This window comes from Leiobunum rupestre, chromosome 4 (assembly GCF_980474605.1).
Source record: "Leiobunum rupestre chromosome 4, qqLeiRupe1.1.hap1, whole genome shotgun sequence".
Classification (NCBI taxonomy): Eukaryota; Metazoa; Arthropoda; class Arachnida; order Opiliones; family Sclerosomatidae; genus Leiobunum; species Leiobunum rupestre.
The window spans coordinates 49160515-49187709 of record NC_143387.1 but is presented as its reverse complement, the minus strand read 5'-3'; the positions used below and the strand labels follow the sequence as shown (position 1 = coordinate 49187709).

General features: G+C 38.9%; 4 protein-coding genes across 7 annotated transcripts in view; all 4 read left to right on the top strand.

Moving 5' to 3' along the window:
• Positions 1-376, top strand: part of LOC149948087 (uncharacterized) — an 890-nt gene extending 514 nt beyond the window's left edge. Inside the window, exon 2 of the mRNA XM_090171014.1 lies at positions 9-376. Coding sequence (XP_090027140.1) covers positions 9-376 — 368 coding nt within the window. The remainder of the gene's footprint in view (positions 1-8) is intronic.
• A 114-nt stretch (positions 377-490) lies between these two features.
• LOC149948086 (uncharacterized) lies at positions 491-4405 on the top strand. The gene is made up of 5 exons (XM_090171013.1): positions 491-670; positions 1771-1907; positions 2508-3130; positions 3551-3667; positions 3720-4405. Exons 1-5 carry the CDS (start codon positions 491-493, stop codon positions 4403-4405), a joined length of 1743 nt encoding a protein of 580 aa, XP_090027139.1.
• Positions 4406-4431: 26 nt separating this feature from the next.
• LOC149948085 (uncharacterized) lies at positions 4432-4971 on the top strand. The gene has a single exon (XM_090171012.1). The coding sequence runs from the start codon at positions 4432-4434 to the stop codon at positions 4969-4971; it is 540 nt and encodes a 179-aa protein (XP_090027138.1).
• A 648-nt stretch (positions 4972-5619) lies between these two features.
• Positions 5620-27195, top strand: ClC-c (chloride channel protein 3). 4 transcript variants are annotated; one of them, XM_090172901.1, is made up of 21 exons: positions 5620-5773; positions 6095-6396; positions 16097-16216; positions 21820-22035; positions 22097-22242; positions 22339-22503; positions 22574-22780; positions 22842-22922; positions 23006-23188; positions 23253-23342; positions 23413-23537; positions 23604-23745; positions 23825-23910; positions 23967-24088; positions 24146-24260; positions 24530-24625; positions 24783-24841; positions 24908-25015; positions 25080-25198; positions 25258-25352; positions 26425-27195. In XM_090172901.1, exons 2-21 carry the CDS (start codon positions 6108-6110, stop codon positions 26513-26515), a joined length of 2655 nt encoding a protein of 884 aa, XP_090029027.1. In that variant the 5' UTR covers positions 5620-5773; positions 6095-6107; the 3' UTR covers positions 26516-27195. The 4 variants fall into 4 exon arrangements, with proteins under 4 accessions (XP_090029027.1, XP_090029025.1, XP_090029028.1 ...); XM_090172899.1 differs by lacking the exon at positions 5620-5773 and adding an exon at positions 5802-5887 and having other exon boundaries at positions 26425-27194; XM_090172902.1 differs by lacking the exons at positions 5620-5773; positions 16097-16216 and adding an exon at positions 5802-5887 and having other exon boundaries at positions 26425-27194.

The following is a 27195-nucleotide window of genomic DNA, read 5'->3' as shown; positions in this document are numbered from 1 at the left end:
ATCTGCAGTTCCTGGTCGAAGGAGTTCGAGAGAAAGCGTATCACTTCCGTCTATCAAACTTCCACGAATCAATATAGAAAAGTTTACCGGAGAAGACGAATCCAAGTGGCCAGAATTCTGGCTGCAGTACCATTCAACGATTCACGACAATCAAAGTATATCTGAAGGCGACAAATTCAGCTACTTGAAAAGTTACCTTGGTGGAACTACCCTAATGAGCATCGCTGGATTACAGTTCACCGGCGAGAATTACCAAACGGCCATCGACCTCCTGGAGAAAAGATTCGGCAGCAGACATTCTCAGATCCAAACGCAACCGCAGAAAATCAGAGACTTGGAACCAGTAAGACGATCTTCGGACGCGAAAGAGCTATGAAGATTCTTCGATTCCTTGAACATCAGTGTGAAGAGTCTGGAGTCTTAAGATTTGGATCCAGAAGCATACGGAAGTTTCATCATCCCAGTTGTCACCGAACTTCTACCAACAGACATGGTGTTTCGATACTCACAAGCCACTAGAAAAGACGATGTCCTGAAAATCAGCGGTCTAATGAACTTTCTTCAAGACGAAGTGGAAAGTCGAGAGCGAATGGTGAAATTGAAAAAGACTCATCCACCACCGGAACGAGATCTTAAGGACAGACCCAGAAATTCTTCGAGATATTATCAAGTAAGAAGAACCCGCTACCATCAACATCCGCTTTCAATACGACAGTCCAGCCTGTAAACAATTCAAAAGACTTGAAGTGTATTTTCTGGCAAGGTGGTCATTCCATAGAATCGTGTAAAGCATTGACAGTATCACAGAGAAGAGAGATCCTGAAGAACGAATCGAAGTGTTATGTTTGTCTTCGAAAGGGTCATAAAGCCCGGTTTTGTCGAACGAAAGCAGTCACGTGCTCAAATTGTGGACAGCGGCACAATCAAGTTCTATGCGAGAAGTAGTATCCAGATGTCGAAAAAGCAAAGCCTCCTGAGTCTGAAGGGTAAACCGATTACACGTCTACCAGTATAGTAGCCAGGATTTTGTTTCGGGGGGGGGGGGGGACACACCATTGAAAAAAAGTAAAAAAATAAAAATATTTGTACGTACGACCATACGTTTGGGGGGGGGGGCATGTGCCCCTGTGCCCCTCCCCTGGCTACGCCACTGACGTCTACCAATTTGATGTCCACTATACGCAATAAACGTCCGAGTAATGTCATTTATCTCCAATCCGCTTGGGCCAGAGTACTTCACAAGAACAAAGTAATAGTCGTAAGAGTCCTACTGGACTCGGGAAGCCATCGCACGTTCCTACTAGAAAGCGTTTCTTTTAAACTGGGTCTACCATGTATGGGTAAAGAAAAACTTAATATTCAAGCATTTGGAGCTAATGTACAAAGAGTCGAACGCCAAAGAGTCCAGTTCGAACTTGGAAATTTCCACAATTCCCAGACCACAACGATGGATGCGCTAGAGACGCCAAAAATATCAGGAACTATTCTAAGTCTCCCTAGCCCAGAAGTAATCGAATTCGCGAATAGAAAATGTTTACAATTGGCTGATGTCCTTCCGGGAGTAAATGAGCCTAGCAAGGAAATATCACTCTTGTCGGAGCTGACTTTTACTGGCAGATAGTGCGAGGAAAGATAGAGAGGATCAATTCATCACTGATGGTCATCGATACTCGACTTGGCTAGTCTCTTCTTGGATCATCAGACCCGAAAACAACAAGGGAGGAAAGTAACGCAGTTTATAATATCTCTATACATTCAACTTCCGTCCAGGGACCAGATGAAGAAGAACGCATTTCCGAAAACCTGAAAGCATTCTGGGATTTGGATACCTTGGGTATTGGGGAGACGTGCAACGATAAATCCGACATCTATGAGTCACTGAGGGAGCAATTCAAATCAAAGATCAAGTTCAATGGGCAACGCTATTCAGTTGGTCTCATTGAAAAATAACAACTATAATGTCGCATTTCGAAGCTTTCAATATCAACTAAAGAAATTCCGCAAGGATCCGATGATGTTTGCAAAATATAACGAAATAATTGAATCTCACCTTTCCAATGGTATTGCAGAACGAGCTCCTGATAACGAGACACCAGGAAGAACATTCTACCTTCCACACCATAGATATAAGAAATGTATATAAAGGTCTAGATAAATTTCGGGGCGTCTAAGCCTAACATAAAATACGGAATTGACACCTAGCAGACACCGAGGAAGGCACGTGACCAAAAGCGTGAGCTCTCTTAGCATTTTAGTACTAAGTGCTTGACCTTTCCGCAGGTCCTAATCTTTAGACACCATCTGTTGGTGACTTTTAGTATAATTTTTAAGCAGGAGACAATGGCTCTAGCGACGATAGCACGAGCTTTCTTACCGAGAGATAGCGCCTTATAAGGATAGCCTGCAGAAATTACGCGTTTCTGCTAGCTGTCACCTCCGTATCCACTCCCTTTGAAATATTTTATCTAGACCTTTATATACGTTTCCTATATCTATGTTCCACACAGAGAAGTAATCAAGCTTGAACGTTCAACAACCAAGATACGAGTCGTATTTGACGGTTCAGCTCACTCTATCGGATCGCTGTCACTCAACAATTGCTTACATCCCGGACCAAGTCTCAATGTCGATCTATTGGGCCTCCTTCTTAAATTTCGAAAATACAACGTTGTTTTCACCGCTGACGTGGAAAAAGCCTTTCTCCAGGTGGGACTGAATGAAGAAGACCGAGATGTAACGAGGTTTCTCTGGGTCCAAAATTGTCAGCTAGATCCAGCGAAAGAAGAAATCATAGTATTACGAATGACCAGAGTTTTGTTTGATATCAACACAAATCCGTACCTTTTGGCCCAAACAATCAGTCACCATATGGAAAAATGTAAGGAAAAATATCCTAAGGCTTACGATCTTTTAACCAACTCCTTGTACGTCGACGATGTACTTGGTGGAGCCAAAGACGAACATGAAGCTTTGGATGTTGCCAAGGAAGCCATAACTGCGCTGCAAAAAGCAGGATTGCCTCTTCGAAAATTCCAGTCTAACTCTGAATGGCTTACGAAACAGTTACGTGGAACTCTCAACGAAACCGTGAAAAGTCTAATGCCCGAAGATGTCTCTTTGAAGGTCCTAGGTATCGCATGGCAACCCAACCGTGACGTATTTCGATTTGATGTCTCAGCCCTATTGGAATTCTTGTGTTAACGAAAAGACACCAAAAGGTTCATTCTCCAGGCTTCGTCCCGAGTTTTCGATCCGGTTGGTTTCCTGAGTCCCTTCACCATCAGAATTAAATGTTTATTTCAAGAACTTTGGCAAAGAACTAAACACTGAGAAGACATTATACCCGAAGATCTCAAAATCCGTTGGGAATCCTGGTGTCTAGAGTTATCGAGGCTATCCGAACTAAAAATTCCAAGAGCCTATGGGTTAGAAGTAATCGTAGAAAAGGTAGAACTCCACTGCTTTACTGACGCCAGTGAACGAGCGTATGGTGCAGCAATCTATGTACGTATAGTAAAATCAAATGAACGAATAACTGTAACGTTGGTAGCTTCCAAATGTCGAGTAGCTCCACTGAATAAACTAACCATTCCTCGTCTGGAACTCCTGGGAGCTATCGTTGGAACCAAATTGATGTCCACAGTCAAGAAGTATTTCGAAGACGAAAGTCCATCACTGCACTTCTGGACCGATTCTACCATTGTAATCCTGGATTAAAGGCGTCACAAAGATTTGGAAGCCATTTATCAGTAACCGGACCAGTCAAATCCAAGAAGCATATGAGCCGAAGCTGTGGAATCATGTACCAGGAAAAATCAATCCGTCAGATCTCTTGACACGGGGACTATCAGTTGGCGATCTCATAGAAAGTCAACTGTGGTGGAGTGGACCTTCTTTCCTGAAGGAATCTCGATCTTCATGGCCAAAGCAAGCTAATAGAGAACTATTACCTGAAGAGAAAGACGAAACTGACATCGAAAAGAGGGCATCTACAGACACTACAGAAGTCTTTCACGTGAACACTGAAAACAGCTCACCTTTACTGACGATTTCCAACTACAGTAAATTCAAGCGTCCTATCAGAATAATAGCCTGGGTATTGAGAGCTGTCCAGAATTTTAAGAACTATAAAAAACGAACCGTCGATCCATTGACACCAGAGGAGCTCGAAGCAGGTGAAAATTATTGGATAAAGAAGACTCAAGGGGAGATATTTTCCAAAGAAATATCGGCTCTCGAAAACAAAGTAGCTCTTCCTAAAGACTCTTTAATTTTGGATTTCAAGCCATTTCTAGATAAAGAAGGAATCATAAGACTAGCAGGACGTCTTCAGTTTGCTGACTTATCACCAGATGAGAGACATCCGATTATCCTTCCAGCATCGCATCCATTCACTCACTTATAGTCATCACCAGAGCCAATCAAGAAGTCATGCACATGAAAGTTTCAGCTACGATGGCCAACCTTCGTAACCGGTTCTGGATTCCCAAAGCGAGACAAACAGTCAAGAAACTGCTGTATCAGTGCCGAGTCTGTAAGAGAGAAAATTCGAAACCTATCGAACCACAAACTACACCGTTACCACCAGAGCGAATCAACCCTGGCGCACCATTTGAAAGTACGGACGTCGATTTTGCTGGACCATTTCTGCTGAAAACGTATGACGTAACGAAGAAGTCTTACTTTCAAACTAAAGGGTACATTGCACTTTTTACGTGTACCACTACAAGAGCCGTACACTTAGAGTTGGTGTCGAGTCAAAGTACAGATAATTTTTTAATGGTTCTACGAAGGTTCATAGCACGACGGGGAGTGTGTTCTCTCTTCCTCTCGGACAACGCCAAAACGTTCAAAAAGGCCGATCAGGAGTTGTCGAAATTGTGGAAATTTGTGGTAACTGATGAACTCAAGAACTACTTTGGAGAGAAAGGGATTAAGTGGAGGTTTATAGTAGGTGGGAGAGAATCGTAAGAACTATGAAAAGTTGTTTAAAGAAAATTCTAGGACGATCATTGCTGACGTACGAGGAAATGGAAACCGCAGTTGCAGAAGCCGAATCGGTAATCAATTCCCGTCCAATTACGTACGATTCCAACAGCCAAGATGATCTCTCTCCGCTCACACCATCCCACTTCCTAATTGGTAAACGACTCGATGCACTCCCGATTTACCATGCAAGAGCTTCAATCTACTCGAGAAAGCCTAACCAAGAGATGGACCCTCGGTGGGATCTCCCGTATTTTATAGAAACACCTATTCATTAATAGCGCTCGAGATCGCCTCGATCACCATTATTTTTACGTTCCATTTGCATGCTCGAATTTGATTAGACCAATTTACGCGTGTTCAATTTAAAGCTCCAGAGCTCGAATCTTCGAAATATACACCATAATTTATCTTTTAATCTGAAATCATTTTCGTCAGATTCGGATTCGGAGAGAATCTTGAGCGGTCTAGAAGTTCAAATAACTTATCTCTCCTCCTAGTTTCTTGTCTGCGGCTCTGCGCTTGGCTATAATTTGGGCTTGTTAGTTGTCCTGGTTGAAATTCATTATTTGTCTATGTCAGTAGTTACTGTTACCCAATAGTTTATTTTCTCGACGGACCTTGACTGTAATCTCGAGCGTAGGCTTAGTGCGTATTACCTTCGTAAATAAATATAAAAAAAAATAAACCACGATTATCTAAAAATTAAAAATTACTTTTTAAAATATTAACGTAAAAACTCAGCGAAGTAAGTCTAATAAACGACGAAGCCCGGATATAAAAGATGGTGAGATAATGTTTCTTATTAATTACAGTCGCCCGTTGGCGTTGCCAACTTAGTGGTCGGCTCTTTAGCCTCGGCAATATGTCGTGCATGAACAAATTACGAAGTATATAATAGGTAAATTGACTTAATTGTAAATGAAATTAATGTAAATATTAATGATTAAATGAAATAGTTGGTTAGTTTAACCATTATTTTAGTACCTTATTTGGTTTCTAATATGGCATCTTCAATGTAGTTTTCTCAAATGAATATGGCAGTTTTGTTCAGCGAAACCCTAATTTTTAACCTTGATTATGTTAACCATACTTCTTTTTCAATTAGATTTTATATTGTAATGGAGACTGATGCCTTAGTCACTCATCGTCGGCATGTGGCAGCTAGTATGTTAAGCAGCAACCATACTGTCTATAAAGCAGTGAATGGACCAGAGACTGGTTCGGTAGTTAATAGTTCTTCGGTGACTGGAACAGTCAGTCAAACGATTGACACCAACCAATCACCGAAACATACACCAAATCAAGCAACCACATTTCACGGACGTTCCAATAGTAGTGACGACGATATGATTGACATTAATGCTCCCAATGGGGGTGACGACTCTTCTATGGACCAAAGTTTTGCAGGTCAGTTTTGGTGTTTTTTTTATCAAGTAGTAATGATAAATCGGCATTATTAGGATCTCAAGTCTCTGTTTACCCTACTTTCCATACATTTTGTAGTGCAGAGTAATTAGGAAAATTTTACCACCAGTGTTTTTTCATTTACAGTATTATTCATATTTAGCCTTAATTGTTACTGTAGTGTGTATTTTTAACAACCAAACACTACTTTTACCCTGGTTGTACGGTTTTGAGAATTATCTCTGTCGTAATAGGACATTCTTATTTCCATTTAAGATAATAACTGATTAAATGGCATTGGAGATAATTTAGATATTTCTTATCATTTTTACGGTAATTCTATCATTGTAGCAACTGCAATGACAAATTTTCATGTGATTGCGCTGCAGAGTAAAGAACTTTTCCATAGAGAAGTTTAGTGTTTGTGTATTATAAACTCATTAATAGATGGACATAAGCCTAAAGGGTATGTTATATTTGATTAATACCTGCAGGGTCAAAAATCAAGGACTGTAGTAATAATACCAGCGCCAAGATAGTCAATACTACTGGGGATAAATATATGTTTTTTGGAAAAACTCTGAAGAAGAGCAATTTCCACAAGATTTAAAAAATAAAAGTTATTAATAACTGCATCTTGCATATTTCTTACTACCACCTTCCTTCACCACTAGAAAATTACTAAAAGGATTAGCAACTTCATAATTAGCCTCTGGTGTACGTGATCGAAGGTGATTACATCTTGGATTAATAATATAGGCTTAAATTTACTGGATAAATCGCTACATTTTTCATCAGACATTCTAGCTGTGGTGATGTTAAGACTAGGTGCGCCTGATATTTGGGTAACCAAATGGTCAAAATTTTATATATTTGCCATAAAAATTTTAATGATCCATCAATAGGAAATATTGATAACTCATGGTACAATATTAATCTTATTTCTGAAACAATCTATGTTAGTGACACATCAATTCATAGAAAATATTTCACCCTCAACTTGAGATGGATTATGGAAGTGATTTTTTAGTCGACTTGGAATATTAAACATGATATAAAGGGTGTTTCAAAAGGTTATGCCAAAATGTGAAAAAAGAGTTGTAGGGGGTGAATGGAGATGTATGCCTGTTTTCCCCCCATATTCCTATGATGAGTTAAGAGCGCCAGAGAGCTTCAAAGTGTAGCCTACTAGCCCCTGGAAGTAGGCTGCAACAAGCGCAAAACCAAGTAGCAGGGACTTATTAATAAACAGTATTTAAAGTTTATTTTTTTTACGCTGGTTACCTCGATTTGTTTACAAAGTCCTTTTTTACCTATAACACGAACCCAAACCTTAATGTTTACATTTCCCTGCTGCTTGGTTTTGTGCTTGTTGCAGCCTACTTCCAGGGGCTAGTAAGCGACATTTTGAAGCTCTCTTGGGCTCTTTTAACTAATCATAGGAAAATGGGGGAAAAACAGGTATACTTCTCTACTCACCCCCTTCAACTTCTTAAAATTTTTGCATAACCTTTTGAAACACCCTGTATAAAAATTAAGTAACATGTTTATGACTAACTGCAGTACATTATACAAAACAGTCAAGGCATAGTGTTTTATGTGCTACATCGGGTGTTGTTTAAGTTAGAGCATTAAAACTTGGTATACTTGATAGAAAAATATGTTGCTATAAATGGGGCTAATCGAATTTTAGGGGTGGAGGGGTCGTCCAAGGGGACAAGACCAGGGATGAGGCCACTATTACGGCCTGTGCCATATCGTTCCCTCTTCTAAACGTCATTCTTTCACTGGTCAGGAAATCTAGAAATAGACAAATGCAGCATTTCATAAAAATCCGTTAACACGAATGTCTACGTTTCCCCCACGTTTGTTGAGCAAAATCGTTTTCACTTTTTAACATCTGGCGAAATGAAATACAACGCCATCTGTGTTACTTCTATTGTGAAGACCATTCAAATTAAACTCTTAATTATTACTTAAAATGTTTTAACTGTTATTTGACTTATTATTTCAATCGAAACCTCTTCCTGTAACTTAAATTAATTCCTTAAAGGGCAACGCAAGTGGTCATGCAGGGGGGAACTATGTTTTCTTCAACAAGCCGTAAGTAGGTTTTCCAAGGATGATTTTATACAGCGCGAAAGCCTTATTCTCCTTGGGGTAGCCACGTGGCGCAATTTCGCTCTCATTCGCGAATTTTTCGATTTTCTTCGCTGAGTTAGCTCGCAATCAACGAACCCAGGAATTTAGGCTTAACTTAATTTATTTATTATGGAGAAAAGAACTGGGTTAGTTTCCGAGAGTTGGACTTTGATATTTTCGATTTAACAATGTTTTGGAATAAAATTATTTGTGAATTGAATATTTTTAATAATGGAAGTTGAAACGTTAGGCCTTGGACGCGGTAAATCTCTGCCGCTAGCCTCACATTGGATTAAGAAAATTCAACACCACACGCACTCCGATATCCCGTCTCCCTTAATAATTTCCCTATCATTATACCCCGACAGAATATTTATCTTTTTTTATTACATTTATTTTGTAGAAGTTTAGGATCCGATTTGTCGGTAAGCACGGAGACTTCACTTTCCTCGGCCATTTTCGCGACTAAAGAATGCAAATATGGTTCTGCTTTTTTACAGAGGGAAAGGCTATGGCAGATAGCGCATGCGCAGTCGTTCTTTTTATCTATAAGATAATTTACCCCCCTGCATGGTCACTTGCGTTGCCCTTTAAGCTTATGCCTTTTTGTGATTATTCGTCGTCTGCTTTTTCGAATAACGGAATGCCGCTTTTCCGACGCTCCTAACGTCAGAAACATTTTTCAAAGCTAACGTAGACATTCGCGTCTACTCATTTTCATGAGTTGCTGAAATCGTCTATTTTAAGGTTTATCCATAAAATAGGCAAATTATTAATCCAAGATTACAATACGACGTCTGCTAAGCCCACGATAAATCACAAAGCTATTGCTCAGCAGATGAGCTTCTCGAGCTGGCCGATACGTCGCTTTATGTAAACTGAAAAGAAATCATGAACTCACTGCGGGATGGCGTTATTTCAATATTTTATGTTGTCTTCACTGTGGTTAAAGGATGTAATAAACAAATTGCATATTGTCATTAACCTAAGGCTACGTTCTGAATAAAGTGACCACTTCTATGAGTCAAAATTATATTGCCAGTCACCACTCAAAGCAGTGTTTCCAGTGGAAACACTGCTTTGAGGTTTGAGTGGTGAAACTTTCCACTAGGGCGAAACCATGCGCAAAGATATCACGCAAAAGGAGCGATTCTGTTAGGTAGAAGTTAGAACCTCCCTATTTTAGACATGGCAGCTCCTTGTGAAACCTTCGCACATGCGCAATCGCTGTAATACCAACATCTTCTGATAGGGGGATCGGAGTAACGGTTTGTGTGTTTGCTAAATAAATTCGGTTTTATAGAGGCTAGGGAAGATTGGGGCTAGTTACGTTGAAAACAAGTAGCGCGTATTAGCAGACGATTTATTTATTTAATTAATACTTCCTTTAATTAGTGCAAGCGTTCGAGGCCTAAATGGTTCATAGTAGACATTGAGGTCTCGTAATAAAGCTTCAACTAGCTATTTTACTCAATCGTTAACATTTTATTAAACGTGGGAAGGTCCCCTCTTACCAATTTTTAGATGTTCTCTAAAGTTTTTGGTGTGAAGTGTGCTTATGGTTCAAAAAATATAATCAAAATTTTAAACAGAGCTAATTTTTTTCATTTATGACTGATATTACCTTTTAATTAAAAAAATCTTATAGCGTTTTCCATTTGACTGCTCTCGAGCGCTCTATATCGCTCTTATCAAAATTTGATGTTACATTGGCGTGCTTTGATCTGCTCCTATCAAGTTTCGCGTGTACCATTTCCTGCTCTCGGGTGCTCCGAGATCGCCCAAAGCCGATCTTCCTATTTCGACAGATCAACGGATCGAGATCGATCAAATTTTTGCGGGTTCCGTTAAAGGCCTAGTTTCACTTTGAATCTGGAGAAAAGGGTTCAGGCGGGTATGTGGCTACCCCTTCTGACCCCTCTATTCATCTCGGCCGCACGGTGACCGTCCCGCTCTTTCGCCTTAACTGCACTACCAAATTAACTTGTCACAAAGGATATTGCAATACGTGTACAAATAACATGATAACTTGTTAGCGCAGCCATATGCTGGGCAGGTTAAGATTTTCACCCCGTATTTCGCAAGGAGCGAAATCGGAAAAAGAAAGGGCGAGTCTAGATCGTAACATTGTGCGATAATTTTATATTCTTAGTTCCAAAATAAAACATGAACCTATATATTTTATTATTCGAATTTTACTTATTTTCCTGTATTTCATATTCCTTTTTATATAAGCTATTCATATTATATTCATATTCATATTCATATTCATATTATATTCATATTATATTCATTATATGTTGATTTAGAAATTTTAAAGCTAAATTCAAATAATAAAACCCGTATAAAAATACCTATTTATTTTTTATTTATATACAACAAAGGTTAGACAGAAATGTGCCTACATTTTATATATTATTCGAACAATTAAATTTTAATTGTATTTTAAAAGATACGACTTTACACAAAACAATGGTTTCAAATCATCTTTGAACGAATTCGAAAGTTTTATTTGCGTAGTAGTAGTTTTTGCCCCCAGACTGTAACTGTTTTCGTAATTTCCCAACGTGGTTGTTCCAGTCCAACACTGCTAACGACCGTCGAAAATACGTCTGTTTTCCATACCGAATTCTTTTATCGAGATAAATTAGACATGCATTATTATATGATTCAACGTAAAAAGTATCACTTGCGTTCGTAAAGTCACTAGGATTTTTATATACCGTGCTCGGTTTTATAAATTTTTCCAACATATCTGCGGCTCTGTTATCTTTTAGGATTTTCACTTTGGGGACATAACCGCGTGCCTTACATTTAGAACCGGGGAAGCAGAGAGAATGATCGTTTTCGAAATGACGAACTACGTTCACAAGCCTCTCTTGCAGAAGCTGGAGGTTTGGATTACAGTTCGCCGTGGCCTAGTACAAATGGTTCCGAATAGGTGCCCTCTTATCCGACAGTTAGCACCTGCATTTCCAATTTTTGAAAGCGCGGTAATTTTTTTTATTGTGATTGCGGCCCTTTTTAACACTTTGTAACATTCCACTTGATAAAAATCCTAAATACAGACTGATATTAGCGGAATAATGTTTACCAACTTTTTCGGATGACGACATAAGAATTTTATGATTTCGGTCGCATTGAATTACCATTTCAAGGACGTGCCCCGTATATTTGTGATTTGAAATTTTTAATGGGCGATTGCATATAGAAGAATGGTGTTGTACTAATTGAAAAACTGGTTCTTCTGACCAGGCAGAAACCCTCTCCGACCTCTCATAAATTCTTCGTACGCGACGTCATTTCAAGAACTGATTCTCTGGTGCAATTGGGAAGCGAAAGCCGTATAAATATGGAAGCGTCAAGTTCTTGAGTTCTTGAGTTCGGTTTTTGCTCAACAAATGGTTAAAAAACCCATCACGTCGAGACATGGAAGCATTACTCGTACAGGTCCATGAACGAGGAAAGTGCCTTCCGGAATTGCACGCGACTTGGAATGTCCTTCAGGTGTTCCGGAAGGGAATTCCACTCCTGGACGGAGGAGGGGAGAAACGAATGTTTCCGAACGGCGAGACGGAAACCCGGGAGGACCATGGTGGCTACACAATTCCCTCGGGGGAGGCGATGCCAATCGTAAATGACCGTCGAAAGTGGAGCAAGGGCACCAGAAGCGCGATGCACGACACAGTTGACAATGACAAGCCTCTTCAGACGGCGGCACGCAGTAATGGTGTTCCACTTATAGTTATGAAGAACCCTCATCATGGAGGTACTCCAAGCGAAGACAACGCTGGCAGCGAAGCGGAGGGCTTGGCGCTGGATTTTTTCGACTGCGTCGGAAGCCACTGGTCACTCCACTTGCTAATTGTATCTAGGTTAGATGGTATAGTGTTGCAGTCTTGCGACGAGAAGATCGTCCTGGAGAGGGCTACATCATCCGCAAAAACATATATCTTAGAGACGACGTTGTCTCCAATGTCATTGATGTAGATGATGAAGAGGAGAGGTCCCAGGACCGAGCCCTGTGGGACCCCAGACGATGCTGGGAGCCAATCGGAAGTGGCACCGGGCAGAACAACCCGAAACTCCCTATTTTCAAGGTAAGCAGAGAGCCAGTTTAGCGTGTGACCCCGGACCCCATAGGAGTGGAGCTTGGCCTTGAGAAGCTCGTGGGGGACCAAATCAAATGCTTTGCGGAAGTCAAGGAAGATGATGTCGTCACGGCCAGCCTGCTCAAGGCCAGAGGTCCAATCCTCGACGCAGCAAAGGAGCTGGGTTTCGGTGCTGAAGCCACTCCTGAAGCCGTGCTGGAACGGATTCATCGGATTGTGCTGGATGAAATGCGTAGAAATGGCAGACGCACATACATGCTCATCGACTTTCAGAACAATTGACAGGAGAGCAATTGGGCGGTACTCAGTAGGATCGGATTTATCTCCACCCTCGCGTATTGGCGTGACGTTAGCCCGACTCCAATCACACGGAATAGCACCGGCGTCATAAGACAGCTGGAAGATAGTCGCAAGCGGAGCCGCTAATGCATCGGCGCACTGGCGCATTACAATTGACTGGATGCCATCAGGGCCAGGGGCTTTATGCGGTTTGACTTTGGTTAACAGCTGGTGTATTCCTTTGACTGAGAATATGATGGGCGGCGCAAGAGGCGCCAAGAGTGGAACTACGGCTACATCATACGCCGGAAGGTAGACGCCAGGAGATTGGCTTTGTCTACTGCTGTGGTGAACGTCGTTCCAGAGCTGGAGAGATCGGGAACTCCCACTGACTTCGCCTTCTTGGAGACTAGCTGGTAGAACTTTTTCCTGTGGGTTGGGATATCCGACGCTACTTTGTCAATATGATGGGTGCGCGCAGCTCGGAGTGCAAATTTGACCATAGCACGATGCCGACTGAAGGCTTGTACATTGGCAGCAGAAGGGTACTTCCGGGAGTGGTTGTACCTACGCTTTGTGATGCGCATCAGACGTCCGAGGGAAGAGCCTACCCACGGGAGATTATTCCTGGAGGATAGATGCTTAATGGGAACATGATCCGTCACCGCTTGCCTGACGGCCGAGGTGAAAGCGCTCCACGTCTCTTCAATAGAAGTGGCATCGGGGAGGTGGATATCAGAGAGCGAGCGTGTCGTGGACGCAAAGTCGGCCTTGTTGAAGTCAGGGACCGATCGAGGAGGATTCCTTGGTAGGGGGCGGACCCCACGAATATTGAGCAGGAGAAAATCATGGTCACTGATGTGCGGAAGATGGGCGACAGTTTCAAGAATGTTGTCATCGGAAACTAGAACGAAGTCAAGGATGTGGGCAGCAGAATCACGTACCCTGGTGGCCTCAGTGACACGCTGGCTGAGGTGAGAGACCAGGAGATTATGTAGAAAGCTCGTTGCCACTGACGTGGAACTTGTGTGCATAACCCAGTCAATATTGGGAAAGTTAAAGTCGACGGTGATGATGAGATCGGATTTCTCCCCGGCAAGAGATCCAAGGAGGGAATTAAGTCTCTTGGTGTACGTGAGGGTGGCTGACGGTGGCCGATAAATGTATGAGGAGCCGATGGTCACCCGGGCGGCGACCGCTTCGACTTCAGTCTTCAGGTTCAATGGGTAGGACTTGAGGTCCTTGTGGACGGCCAGGCAAACACCACCTCCGTGTAAGTTCCTGTCTTTCCTGTAGACCTCGAAGTCAGGACCAAAAAGCTCGAATTATGATATGGTAGCATCTAGCTTGGTTTTGGTGAGCGCTATGAAGGACGATGTGTATCAATGTAAGCACGGAGTGCGTAATGCTTCGTCTTAAGCGAGTCGATGTTGGTGTACAGGAGGGAGGGCTGGGTTCGACCGAGTCATTGCGACGATGGTGGAGTATCCCGCTGCTCTGTCGCACGTAACGAGTGAGGTTGTTGAGCAGGGGAACGATAGAAGTCCACTGTGATTCCTTTGGTAAGAAGTTTCAAAGTATTAGCTTCATGTGAAAGGCAACATTTTTACTCATGTACTCGTTTTGTTTCAGTCAATGAATGCGAATATCACCATTTATTGTCTCGCGTAACTAGCAGGCCGAAGGAATATATGGGACCTGGAAGACCTTCGTGTGGTAGAAACAGTCGCGCAAGGAGAACATTTTTGGAAAATGTTGTACAACCTCGATGCGTGGACCGATCCAAGATACTTAGCTATGTATAAGTAGTAAAAGTAGAGAATTGACCCGGAACAATTTGAACACTGTGTTTCATCGGAGGCAAATTATGCCCAAATGTGTTTTAAAATGTGTAAGGAATAGGTATCCTAATCAAGACGGGGTGGACTATATGGCTCACAAATGGCAGTCATTTTTAACATGTTTTTATTGAATAATTGTAGTAAACCCATTGTACTAATTAAATAAAATTTAGCTGCTATTCAAATTGTGTTCCTTTCAATATCTTAATACGATATTTTATTTAATAGTGAAACATTAAAATATTTTTAAAATTCCAAATTTTTAGGAAATGATCCTTATATACGTCGAAATATCAAACGGAAAACATTAAAAAATAAGTAAAATTCCAATAATAAAACATATATATTTTCATGTTTTATTTTAGAACTAAGAATATAAAATTATCGCCCAATATTACAATCTAGACTCGCCCTTTCTTTTTCCGATTACACTCCTTGCGAAATACGGAGTGAAAATCTTAACCTGCCCAGCATATGGCTGCGCTAACAAGTTATCATGTTATTTGTACACGTATTGCTATATCCTTTGCGACAAGTTAATTTGGTAGTGCAGTTAACGCGAAAGAGGGCGGGAGAGATAAGCCGATAATTGGAGAGAGCGGGACGGGCACCGTGCGTCCAAGATGAATAGAGGGGTCAGAAGGGGTAGCTTTTCCAGATTCAAAGTGAAACTAGGCCTTTAAGATTTTATTGGTAAAATGGCTGACCGGGACGCGAAAATTCAAATTACTAGCAGACGAAAAACCACAAAGTAACGAGAATATGTTCATGGAATGTTTCATTTGCGGTTTTACTCTAATCTAGGAGCAACAAACACAAGGAGAACGCTAACGAAGTGTTGTGTACAAATTTCGTTGGACGAACCTTTATGTGGAGCGTTTTACGGGCGGGGGGGAGGGGGGGAGACAATTTCCGAATTTTCCCCTTCCGATGGCAGCGTTTAACCATGAAAAATGACTTTTGAGGGGTTGCGCTCTCCTTGTGTTTGTTGCTCCTAGCTCTAATCTATCTATCTATGGCGTCAGAGATAGATTCGAAGCGAATTTCAAGCAACCAACTGGAAAACGCTATTAATCTGATTTGATACAACTCTCTTAAGTTTAGTTTTATTTTCGGCCCAATGTTAATTTAATTTCACTTCTATTAGAACCTTTCGAGGGAATAAACAATATAGTACCCAACCACAATCTGCTCGTAAACACAACCCAGCATTTTTTCTTTTTGTTTACTTTTCTTTTTAGTTGCATGATTTTTGAATGTTTCCTGATATTCCCGTCTTCCTTTTGTTTCCCGCCCTTTGCCCTGGTTTTGTCTATTATTGACTCGCAGGTGACGACGATGACAATATGTTCATGCCTAATGGCCGAGAAAATGCTGCCAATAACTCGCAGGCCTATCACTTGTCCTTCCATGATAGGGAGTATTCCGAGTATGATAAGCTGACAGAAGGTAATCCTTGACGATTTTTTTTTTTAAATATTATCTCGAAGTTAGACGGAATTTCAAAAAGTCGTGACCGGGTGTCAAGCTTTTTTGGTGGTGGTACTTCTTTTCCTTAAATTACGATGGGTCGAAAGTTTCTAAATTTATTATAATTTTTTTATTATTACTGTGTAACATTAGTTAAATGCAAATTTATGTTGGAAAAGTATTGTGTATTTGTTTAAAATATGCCGTATTCGGTGCTCGCTCTTAGCGTTGTAGGCTCTCGTCGCGACCAAAGATAATCTAGACTACGTCGCAACTAAGCTCCGCCTTAACTGTGTAAGTCACAGACCACGAGGTAAAACATTGCGCGATCCCGTTGGGCAACTAATCACTTGACCACCATGGCCGTCTTCTAGCCATGACCATAGATATAAGAAATGTATATAAAGGTCTAGATAAATTTCGGGGCGTCTAAGCCTAACATAAAATACGGAATTGACACCTAGCAGACACCGAGGAAGGCACGTGACCAAGAGCGCGAGCTCTCTTAGCATTTTAGTACTAAGTGCTTGACCTTTCCGCAGGTCCTAATCTTTAGACACCATCTGTTGGTGACTTTTAGTATCATTTTTAAGCAGGAGACAATGGCTCTCGCGACGATAGCACGAGCTTTCTTACCGATAGATAGCGTCTTATAAGGATAGCCTGCAGAAATTACGCGTTTCTGCTAGCTGTCATCTCCGTATTAACTCCCTTTGAAATATTTTATCTAGACCTTTATATACGTTTCCTATATCTATGGCCATGACCGATATAAACGCGTTACCACGACATCGAAAATAGGCCTCACCCACGAGCAACCTACTAATTGTAAATTTTTGAAGGTTCAGGTGGTACCTTAATATTTCGCCGTATTTGAAATTTGTTTGTATCGTAATAAGAGTTATAACGTCGCGTAACCGGTCCCGCAGGGCCGTGCTTAGAGGTCTCGCGGCCCCGGGCGAAATGCATGGGCGAAACTGAGTGTAGCGGCCCTCCGGCATATACATCCCTTTGGTAAAATTTTAGCGGCCCTCGGCGACCGCCCTGCTCGCCACTCCCTAAGCACGGCCCTGGTCCCGTAACCAAACTGCTTCATAACTGCTTATTCGTTTCGGAGATAATTCAAAAACCATTGTTGGGGATATTGAAAAAATCCCGTTGGATAAGTCCGACAAACATTTAACAAGGTGTTTATAGGCTTCGAGATTTAAAAGGATACGTTAATTACAAAGATATTGTAACACTCGCCTTTCCTATTAAATACCGGACCAATAAAACCCTAGAAATGGTCTAGATGGCGACAGTACGTTTCTTAATATTAATTTATTTAAATTATTTAAGTACATGTGTATCGCAAAACGATGCTTACCCTTGCACCAACTTTCTATATTAAAAAATATTGTACCAGATGATGGTATTAAAAAATTTGCTGTACTCAAAATAAAATATTAAGAATTTTAAGTTTATTTCTGGCCAATTCGCGGGACCACGTAGCCCGCGTACGCATTATTGTGATATTTTAACTTGTTCGCGTTTCGCTACCTTATTTCCAAAACCAGGTAACTCGAATAATTCGGTTTGTCTAAAATTAATTGAAATGAACGTGTTTGCGTTTCGTTACCTTATTTCCAAAACCAGGTACTGAAATGTCAGTGACATCTTGTTAAATTTAAATTATTATTACCAAAAGTGACATAAGATCAAAAAGTGTGTCAGCATGGTATAATTTTTAATGAGAGCTTGTGGCGAAGTAAAAAGAGCGAATGGGAGAGGAAGTTAAAAATACGTCATCAAAATTTTAAATTTCCTCCACTTCAGCGCCGGCGAGTGAGGCGTTTTAGAACGTATAGACGAAATATATGGGCCGGGATGTTTCGTCCACTTTAGACCGCTGCTACTGGCCAAACTATAGGAGCTAGGAAAAAATGGCAATGGACAATTTTACTCCTTTGATCAAACTAAACAACATGTTTCAATTTGAAAAAAATCGGTCGAAAGCCAAATCCCATAGAAGAAGTGCGATGTCCTTTGGCCCAAATTTGTCAAACGATTCTGTTCGTCACCTGAGAAATTTTTTTGGGTACCGAAAACTATCGCTACGCCCCCTTTGGTTCGCTATTGAAATCTAGATAGGTAGCGGCTAGAGCAGACGCTATTAGTTTTTCCTCAACGTTATACGTAAATTAGACTTTATAAATAATGATACTTGCATTTTAATGTAATTTTTACATCGTTTGCTTATATTTTGATAAGTTTATTTAATAAAAAACCTTGTTATGCCTTTTTAATTTGGCGGAAGCAGACGCTGGATCATAGGCGTTATCTCGGAGAAGCTAGTGCTACCTAGACTCGTTTCGGTCGCGAATACTTAAAATTACTGTTTTATTGAATGGAAACACCTATGAAGTCTGTCTCTTATTTGGTCTTCGAGATTATCTTAAAATTATCAATTTCATTCTTTATGTCATAACATAATAAAAATAATTCAAAATTACGAAATTATTAAACCTATCTACACTGACAGAATCGTCCAGGACGACTGAGAATTTAGTTAAAAATTTTAACACGATGGTACTGATAGCACTCTCCTTCAGATATGCGGGGAAGCTGGTCAATTTAAATAGGGCAAATTTTATGGGGCTGGTCAACAATTATCTCTCAATAACCCGGCTTCAACATTGTAATAAAAATGTTTTTCGGTAAACCCTAACTTAGAGAGTCATCTTTATATGAAAATGGAGTCTGAAGTAAATTCATTTACTTCTAATAAAAGTAAAATATAAATGTTATAAAAACGTTTCCCTTTAAACGTCGTCGAATTTTTTGTTAAGAATGTTCAGGGAATTTGAATTTGATAATATAGTTGAGTAATCATTTGAAAATTTCGTACCGAATTTCAATAGGCGCTTAAATAAAACATCTTCCCAGAAATTTCCAAGAAGTACTATTTCCGACAGCCAGGACTCGTAAGTTATTATTTATATAGTGCTTGTTGAAATATTAGAAAGCTGGAAACTTTCTCGAACGTAACATCGGTTTTTTGCTAAGCCTTAACATGCCAAAAAAGTTACCTGGTTTAAAGGAAACACTTGTTGCATACCGTACTGAAAAAGTAATATGTTTAGTTCTAAAGGAATGAGTTTTCATTTTTTTTCCAAAAGATAATTTTATACGAAATGAATTAACTCTGCCTCCATGGGAAGCTTTAAAATTGCCCGGTATTATAAAAATATTACATATAATTTTAATTATTTATACCATAAGAGGATGATAATAATAATATTATTATCTTCTTATACTTAGTTTTAGTAACATTAGGCTATATATTTTACCTTAAAATATATTATCGAAAATGAACATTAGTATGTTCCTTATACACGTGAGCCGACGCGTTTCTTATCTGACGCAAAATTCTCATGAGGGCAAAAACGCGTCTCCAATTGGCTTAAATATGACTTTTTGGCTAGCCATTCTAACCGTTTAACCGACCGACCGGAAATAGTTCCTTCCCAGATGAATTTGGAGAGGGGAGTAGAAACCGAGTATCTTTTATTGAAGCGTCCATTGGTTCCTCCTCTTCCGTCACAGGACTTTTTATAAGTCAAAAGAGGGGTGAGTGCACGGGGCTTATTAGAAGTCAAAAGAGGGGTGAATGAACGGGGATTTTTAGAAGTCAAAAGAGGGGTGAGTGCACGGGGCTTTTTAGAAGTCGAAAGAGGGGTGAGTGTACGGGGCTTTTTAGAAGTCAAAAGAGGGGTGAGTGCACGGAGCTTTTTAGAAGCTAGGGGAGTTTGGCGCTAGTTACGTTAAAACCTAGCTTGTTATCTTGAAGCAGAAGTGTTTCTGGAGGGGAACCACCTTCTCCAAGTTGTTAACAGAAGATTTTTAGATTTAGTTCCTAGTCCCTTTAAGTGATTTCTATAGCTATTTGGTGAAAACTTTTCGCCTGTACTCTTTTAACCCTAAACCGAACTATTCGCCGGTTTCGGGGCTTATAATTACTCTACGCCATAAACTATTCGTCTGTTCCAGGATTTTAGGGCTACTCTTTACACCTCCTTCTGAAAAGGAGGTGTAAAGAGAGTTAGTTGATGAAATAGTTTGCTTATCTACTAAAATGGCCACGTTCAGCCATTAAGGGAAAACATTTTTACCCCTACTCGAACTATTCCCCACCATAGAATCAGAGTATAATGACGTCATAGGGTTGCTCTTCTTACCCTACTCCAATATCCCAGAACAAGCTAAAAGTATTTTTTTAACGCAAGCGGAATATGAAGTTGGTTGTATATTATAAACCTCTGGTGGCGTGGACAGTCACAGTGTTCACTGCAAAACCTTAGACCACAAAATATTTAAATAAAATATGTTTTTGGGTACGCCCCCGACGACACATTTTAATTGGGAAATTTGATTCTTTGTTTAGGGTGTATTTTTTTTCATCATCAGAATTATAATAAATTCTACGCCTTGGTTTCCGGTAGAAGTTCGGATGTAGAGGTCGCCTTTTTCATTTCTTGGTACGACGTATTAGACGAAACTTCCGTTAAATAAGTTTCGTTTGCTTAGTATCAGCTGAACTATTAAACAAGTTTAAAAAGGAGGTGTTTTTGCGCGTTTTGCAATAAATTTGCTTCTTCCAAGTAGAAAGTTACGAAAGCCTCGAAGTTTAGAGGCCTGGAAACTTTAAGGCGCTTAATTAGTATTTTCTCAATGATACGATGATTTCTTTAAACTACCGGTTACCTCTAGTTTATTATTGAAATATCATTGGAATAATCACTAAGGTTTTGTACGTGAAAATGGAGTCAAGGTGGCAGAAAGACTTTCCAGAAATTGCTTGCCTAGGTATTTATTTTATTTCCATCTGCTCATAATCACTAAAGGGTAACCTTTATGAAATTGTCTTGGGAGGGGGCATTAAATTAACCGCGGGAAATTTAAATTTCGCAATTTGCGCTAGTAACCGTGCTTATCAATATGCTTGAAACTACTAACACAATAAGTTTGCCTTGCTTTAGAACCATGTTCTCTAGATTTGTAGTTGTACATCTTACCAGAAGTATATACAGGTTAAGAACCTAAGAGTTTTTAATATTACATCTTTAAAACTTGCTATTTATACTCTTATTTTTAAAGGCTTACTTTATCACAATGTAGAAACTCAGGAATGTGTTCGTTTAGACTAGATTGATTGAATAAATTTTGATGACCATATTAAAAAGAAATATATTCTTGTTCATTCTCCAAATTTATACATGGATTATTTGGTTTAAAGGAAATATAACCTCCAACGTTTTCTTTACGGGTGACACCAACAATTGTAGGAATAAGAACCGCAACAAACACCTAGCAGTACTGGAAAAGTATAGGGGGAGTGGACAATATTGGAACATTTGGGGAAGGGCGACTAGAGAATATATTATCTTTAAAGTAACCCTGCCATTCACTTCCGTATAATATCATAAAACATCAGATGTTGCATATCATGTAGTAAATTTTGATATTGTTAAAGTTGCAGGTATCTGTTTGAAAAAACATTTAAATAACATCTTATTTGGTAAATTTGGTTTTTATAACAGGCTCTGCGAGCCCCCAAGATATGGATGATTTGCCACCCGGAATTGGTCAGTATGATGATTTTCACACAATTGATTGGCAACGAGACATTGCGAGAGATCGAATGAGACATCGTTATATAATAAAGAAGAAAAATGAGTCCATCTGTGATCTTCTACGAGGAGCGCATGATGCATGGTCTGGCTGGCTTTGTGTTCTCTTTGTGGGACTTGCAGCTGGTTAGTTTTGTATTGGAGGGCTTTCTTTTATTTTACTTAATGATTTGAAATAACTTTGCAGGAAGTGTTGCTGGCATTATAGATATAGGTGCTGGCTGGATGAAAGACCTTAAAGAAGGTATTTGTCCACAAGCATTCTGGCTTAATCGAGAACAATGCTGTTGGTCTTCAAATGACACTACTTTTGAAGGGGGCTCTTGCACTCAAGTACTTTTCCCTTTAAATGACGATGATTTTTATTTTGTAAAAATCTTCTTCATTCATTGTTTGGGATTTGCCTAATTATTTATTTTTCCTCTCAAGTGGCACACTTGGCCTGAAGTGTTTGGTTACTTCTGGAAAGATGATGCAGGAGAGTACATCATATCATACCTTTTCTACATATTGTGGAGCTTACTTTTTGCATCTTTGGCAGTTATGCTAGTCAAAACCTTTGCACCATACGCGAGTGGCTCTGGAATTCCTGAGGTACACATTTAAGGAGTTTTTAGTCATCCCAAATCAAATTAAAGTACTTATTTGATTTCCGGATAAATAGATAAAAACAATCCTGAGTGGTTTTATTATTCGTGGCTACTTGGGCAAATGGACTTTGACTATTAAGTCAGTTTGTATGATGCTCGCTGTTGCGGCTGGATTAAGTCTGGGGAAAGAAGGCCCTTTAGTTCACGTTGCGTGTTGCATTGGCAACATTTTCTCCTACCTATTTCCTAAATATGGCCGAAATGAAGCCAAGAAAAGAGAGGTTAGTTTCACTTTAATAAGTTTTATAATAAAAGGTGGTTAATTCACAGTTTCATTAACAGATTTTATCAGCAGCATCAGCCGCTGGTGTTTCTGTAGCTTTTGGAGCTCCCATTGGAGGAGTTCTCTTTAGCTTAGAAGAGGTAAGTTTTAGAGTCAATTCAAAGTCGTTTATTTGTTAAGTTTTTGTAATTTTATTCTGAGACTTTACTTTTATTTTAAATAGGTCAGCTACTATTTTCCATTAAAAACATTGTGGCGCTCGTTTTTCTGTGCCTTGGTTGCTGCCTTTGTTCTACGGTCAATAAATCCTTTTGGAAATGAGCATTTAGTCATGTTCTATGTGGAGTATGCCAGACCTTGGATATTTATTGAATTAGCACCGTTCATATTGCTGGGTATTTTGGGGGTGAGGAATTTTTGTGGATGCTTTATTTCGAAAATAATATATAAGGTATGCTATATTGTTTCAGGGTGTCGTTGGTTCCATTTTTATCAAATGGAATATTAGGTGGTGCAGGTACCGTAAAGAGTCTAAACTGGGACAATATCTCGTAACTGAAGTAAGTCATTTTTCAGCTTGCTGGTCGACAATATTAGATTTCTATATAATAATATGCTGTTCCCACTCAGGTTTTGGCAATCACCGTTATAACAGCAGTTTTGAGCTATCCTAATGTATTTACGAGAATGAATAGTGGTGATCTGATTAAGCTTCTTTTCAGTCAGTGTGGAATTGCGGATAACAATGATCTTTGGTAACTTGATTTATCTTCTTTTGAAGAGTTTAATACTCAATGAATAAGGCAATGTTGTTTATTTAGTAACTACAACAGAAACTATACCACCGCAAGTAATCGAATAGAGATTGGTGAAGCAGGACCTGGTGTTTACAAATCGCTCTGGCTTCTTATCTTAGCTTTGTTCTTTAAACTAGTCATAACTATTTTTACATTTGGTATCAAAGTAAGAAAGCATTTCAGAACATTTTTCAATATTTACTTTATTTAGCTCTTAGAAGTGTAACGATTGTTGTGGGCTTTAGGTACCAGCTGGTCTTTTTATTCCAAGTATGGCCATGGGTGCCATCATGGGCAGAATTGTGGGAATTATAATGGAACAAATTGCCTTGTAGGTATTTGGTATTCAAATTTCAGAGCAATCATCATTTAAATTTAATATTATAGCCACTACCCTGAAATGTGGATATTTCAAGGTGCCTGCTCGACTGGTGAAAGTTGCATGTCCCCAGGTCTTTATGCCATGGTTGGTGCCGCTGCCTGTTTGAGTGGTGTTACAAGAATGACAGGTAGACTTGGGTAAAAAAAATTCTTAAGGAAAATATCTAACGTTACATTTTTATCAGTATCGCTTGTGGTGATTATGTTTGAGCTGACGGGAAGTGTCAATTACATTGTACCCCTCATGGCGGCCGTAATGGCCAGTAAATGGGTTGGAGATGCATTGGGAAAAGAAGGAATGTATCCTCTAATTTAAAAACTTAGTTGTTGGTTTTAATTGCTTGAAATTTATTGTAATTGTGACTTAGAGGACCTTGCTTTAACCAGTGTCCCAAATTTCTAGTCAATTTTAATATCAGTTTTAACCAATGAAATTGAGATAAACTGACCATGAAAACAGGTTTTAGCAATAGTCATAATTATTTTGTAAAAAGCTTTACCCCACCTTCCTGCCCATGGTGTTTGAAAATACTGACATTTCATTGTTGACACTTAATAATGAAAAATAGCTATGATGCTCACATTCATTTGAATGGTTACCCATTCTTGGACAGTAAAGAGGAATTTACACACACTACTTTAGCTGCTGATGTTATGAGGCCACGGTATGTTTTTTTTTGTATTTAAAAAATAAAGTGCAAGAAGGCTTTCTTGTAAATATGTGGAGAGACAAAAATCTAACTATTAGGCTATTGCTGTTGTTTCGTCATTGACAAAATATGCCTTTAACAGTGTTTCCCATAATTTTGTCTAATCTTTCAGGCGCTCAGAAGGCCCATTATGTGCAATTACACAAGATAGCATGACGGTGGAGGACATAGGTAAAAGATTCAATACTTGTTACAAAAGGCACTATTGCTTGAAAGTTTTTTTTTCCAACTATTTAGACCTTCTCCTGAAAACAACTGATCATAATGGTTTTCCTGTGGTTGTTTCAAGGGAATCTCAATATTTAGTTGGGTTTGTTCTTAGAAGGGATCTCAACCTTGCATTGGGTAAGTTTTGAATTTTGAATTTTTGAAAATGTTCAAGGAATAAATGTAATTTTCAATGAACAAGCAAACGCCAAAAAAACCCAAGAAGGCGTTCATAGCCAGTCTAGAGTATTATTTGTTCCACATGTTCCAAGCCCCTGGAGTGGCCCTCCACCGGTTAAACTAAGAAAAATTCTTGATTTGGTAAGTTATTTTGCCTAACATATTAGTAGTTAGTTAATCTGGTTTTTCTATGTAACTAGGCACCCATTACTATAACTGACCAGACTCCAATGGAGACTGTCATTGATATGTTCAGAAAGCTGGGTCTTCGTCAAACTCTTGTAATTCATAACGGGTAAGCAATGTTTAAATTTTGTTGGAATTTACTACCATTAGACATACTTTACGGTAGTTCTTTTTAGAACAAATGAAATCATTTGACTTTTCTCTCCATGAATGCATTTAGTTTTATCTGAGAACTTAAATCTACATTTCCGGCCAGCTAGCATAATCTACTAGGGTTATTCCATGTGAAATCAACACACTCATTTTACCTGACCATCTCAGATTTTTATGGAATTTCGCATATAGATAGGCCTAATGTCCCTGGACAAGAAGAAAAATGCTAAGTTTTAATTAATTATCTCACACGGTTTCAAAATATGGCTATTTAAAGTTTAAAAAAAGGGCCAAAATCACATGACTTGTATATTTTCTAATCCTCATAGCAGCTGTTCTAATTAAGCTACAGATTTGTTATTTTACTCAGCTGTGTATGCCCTTTCCAACAATATACAAATTTGTTCAAATTTTTTTTAATTTGATTTTAAAAAAAGTGCATGATCAAAACTTTTTAAAAATACAGTGACTGTCAAAATTGAAAAGTGGGGGGTTCATAGTTATAAATTATTTTTTAAAAAGGTGGTTTCTATGAGGATTGGAAAATATACAAGTCATGTGATTTTGACCCTTTTTTTTTAAACTTTAAATAGCCATATTTGGAAAACCGTTTGAGATAATTAAATAAAACTTTGTAAAAATCCGAGGTGGTCAGGTTAAATGAGTGTGTTGATTTCACATGGAATGTTCCACTACAAAAGCCCATGGATATAGATAGGGTAGGAAAAATTAGAGGGCTTTTAACTAAACTGGAAAGCTCTCAAATAGAAGAATCAAACAAGATCCTCATGTTTCAGAATAGTGTAGTGAAATTCTGGCTTATGGGTTTCTTAAGATATGACACTTGAGTCCTTGACTAAAATAATATATAAGGCTAGTCAAGTTGAACAGATTTTTGTTCATACTACCTAGGATGCAAAAGTCTTAAATGATTTATGACTAAAATTTCACATGTTTAGTCAACCTACTACAAACCTCTTCATATATTATTCTTACATAAAGTATTTAAAATATCAATATACTTTCAGCAAACTGTTAGGAATAATTACTAAGAAAGATGTCCTAAGGCACATCAAACAACTTGCAAATGAGGATCCAGAATCTGTACTTTTTAATTAAAAACACTTTGTGGTCCCACCATCCCAAGTATTCTCATGTCATGGCTATTTTTTTAAAGACAAGATATGGTAGCTAAGCAGGACTTGTGGTTAAATAAGACATGATGTACTCTTTAATCTCCATTTGGTTTTATTTATATAATGTATACAAGAAAATGGACATGTGAAATATCACAAAAGATGTTTCAAATAGTAATGTTTACTTGAAATCAATCGCAATATAGCGGGACTAATCTTTAAACTTTAGTTCAACAAAATCCATTTGTTAAAGCTTAAATAAGTTGAACATATTTTATTAATAATAAGAAATAACTTTTAGAAAATATTATGGTTTATCGTAGATCTCACAAAATTCTTTAAAATTATGAATAATATTCTTAACTCCTTTTAGGAATAATCATTATTCCTTAAACAATTTCAATATGCATTATATATTGTGATTTTGTACATTATTTGAGGTTTTTGTAAATTGAAGAAATGTAGTATGTGATATTAAATGTCAGCCAAAATGTCTTTAAGGCTTTAAGTGTTTTACTTAAGAAATTTGTAAGTCCAATTTTTCGAGTTTATTTGACATTTTTTTGCTCAAGTCACTCTTAAATGCAACACTTTAATGTAGGAAGTTTTATTTTACGTAAAGAGAGGTTACTATGATTGAACAAATTGTTAAAGTTCAAATAA

Coding starts and splice junctions, on each gene's coding strand:
- LOC149948086 (XM_090171013.1), top strand. CDS start 491: ATGGTGTTTCGATACTCACAAGCCACTAGAAAAGACGATGTCCTGAAA. Junction 1,908..2,507: donor CAATTCAAATCAAAGATCAA/GTTCAATGGGCA, acceptor TGTTCCACACAG/AGAAGTAATCAAGCTTGAAC. Junction 3,131..3,550: donor TGTCTCTTTGAAGGTCCTAG/GTATCGCATGGC, acceptor TAACGTTGGTAG/CTTCCAAATGTCGAGTAGCT.
- LOC149948085 (XM_090171012.1), top strand. CDS start 4,432: ATGCACATGAAAGTTTCAGCTACGATGGCCAACCTTCGTAACCGGTTC.
- ClC-c (XM_090172901.1), top strand. CDS start 6,108: ATGGAGACTGATGCCTTAGTCACTCATCGTCGGCATGTGGCAGCTAGT. Junction 16,217..21,819: donor GTATGATAAGCTGACAGAAG/GTAATCCTTGAC, acceptor TTTTTATAACAG/GCTCTGCGAGCCCCCAAGAT. Junction 23,343..23,412: donor GACAATATCTCGTAACTGAA/GTAAGTCATTTT, acceptor GTTCCCACTCAG/GTTTTGGCAATCACCGTTAT.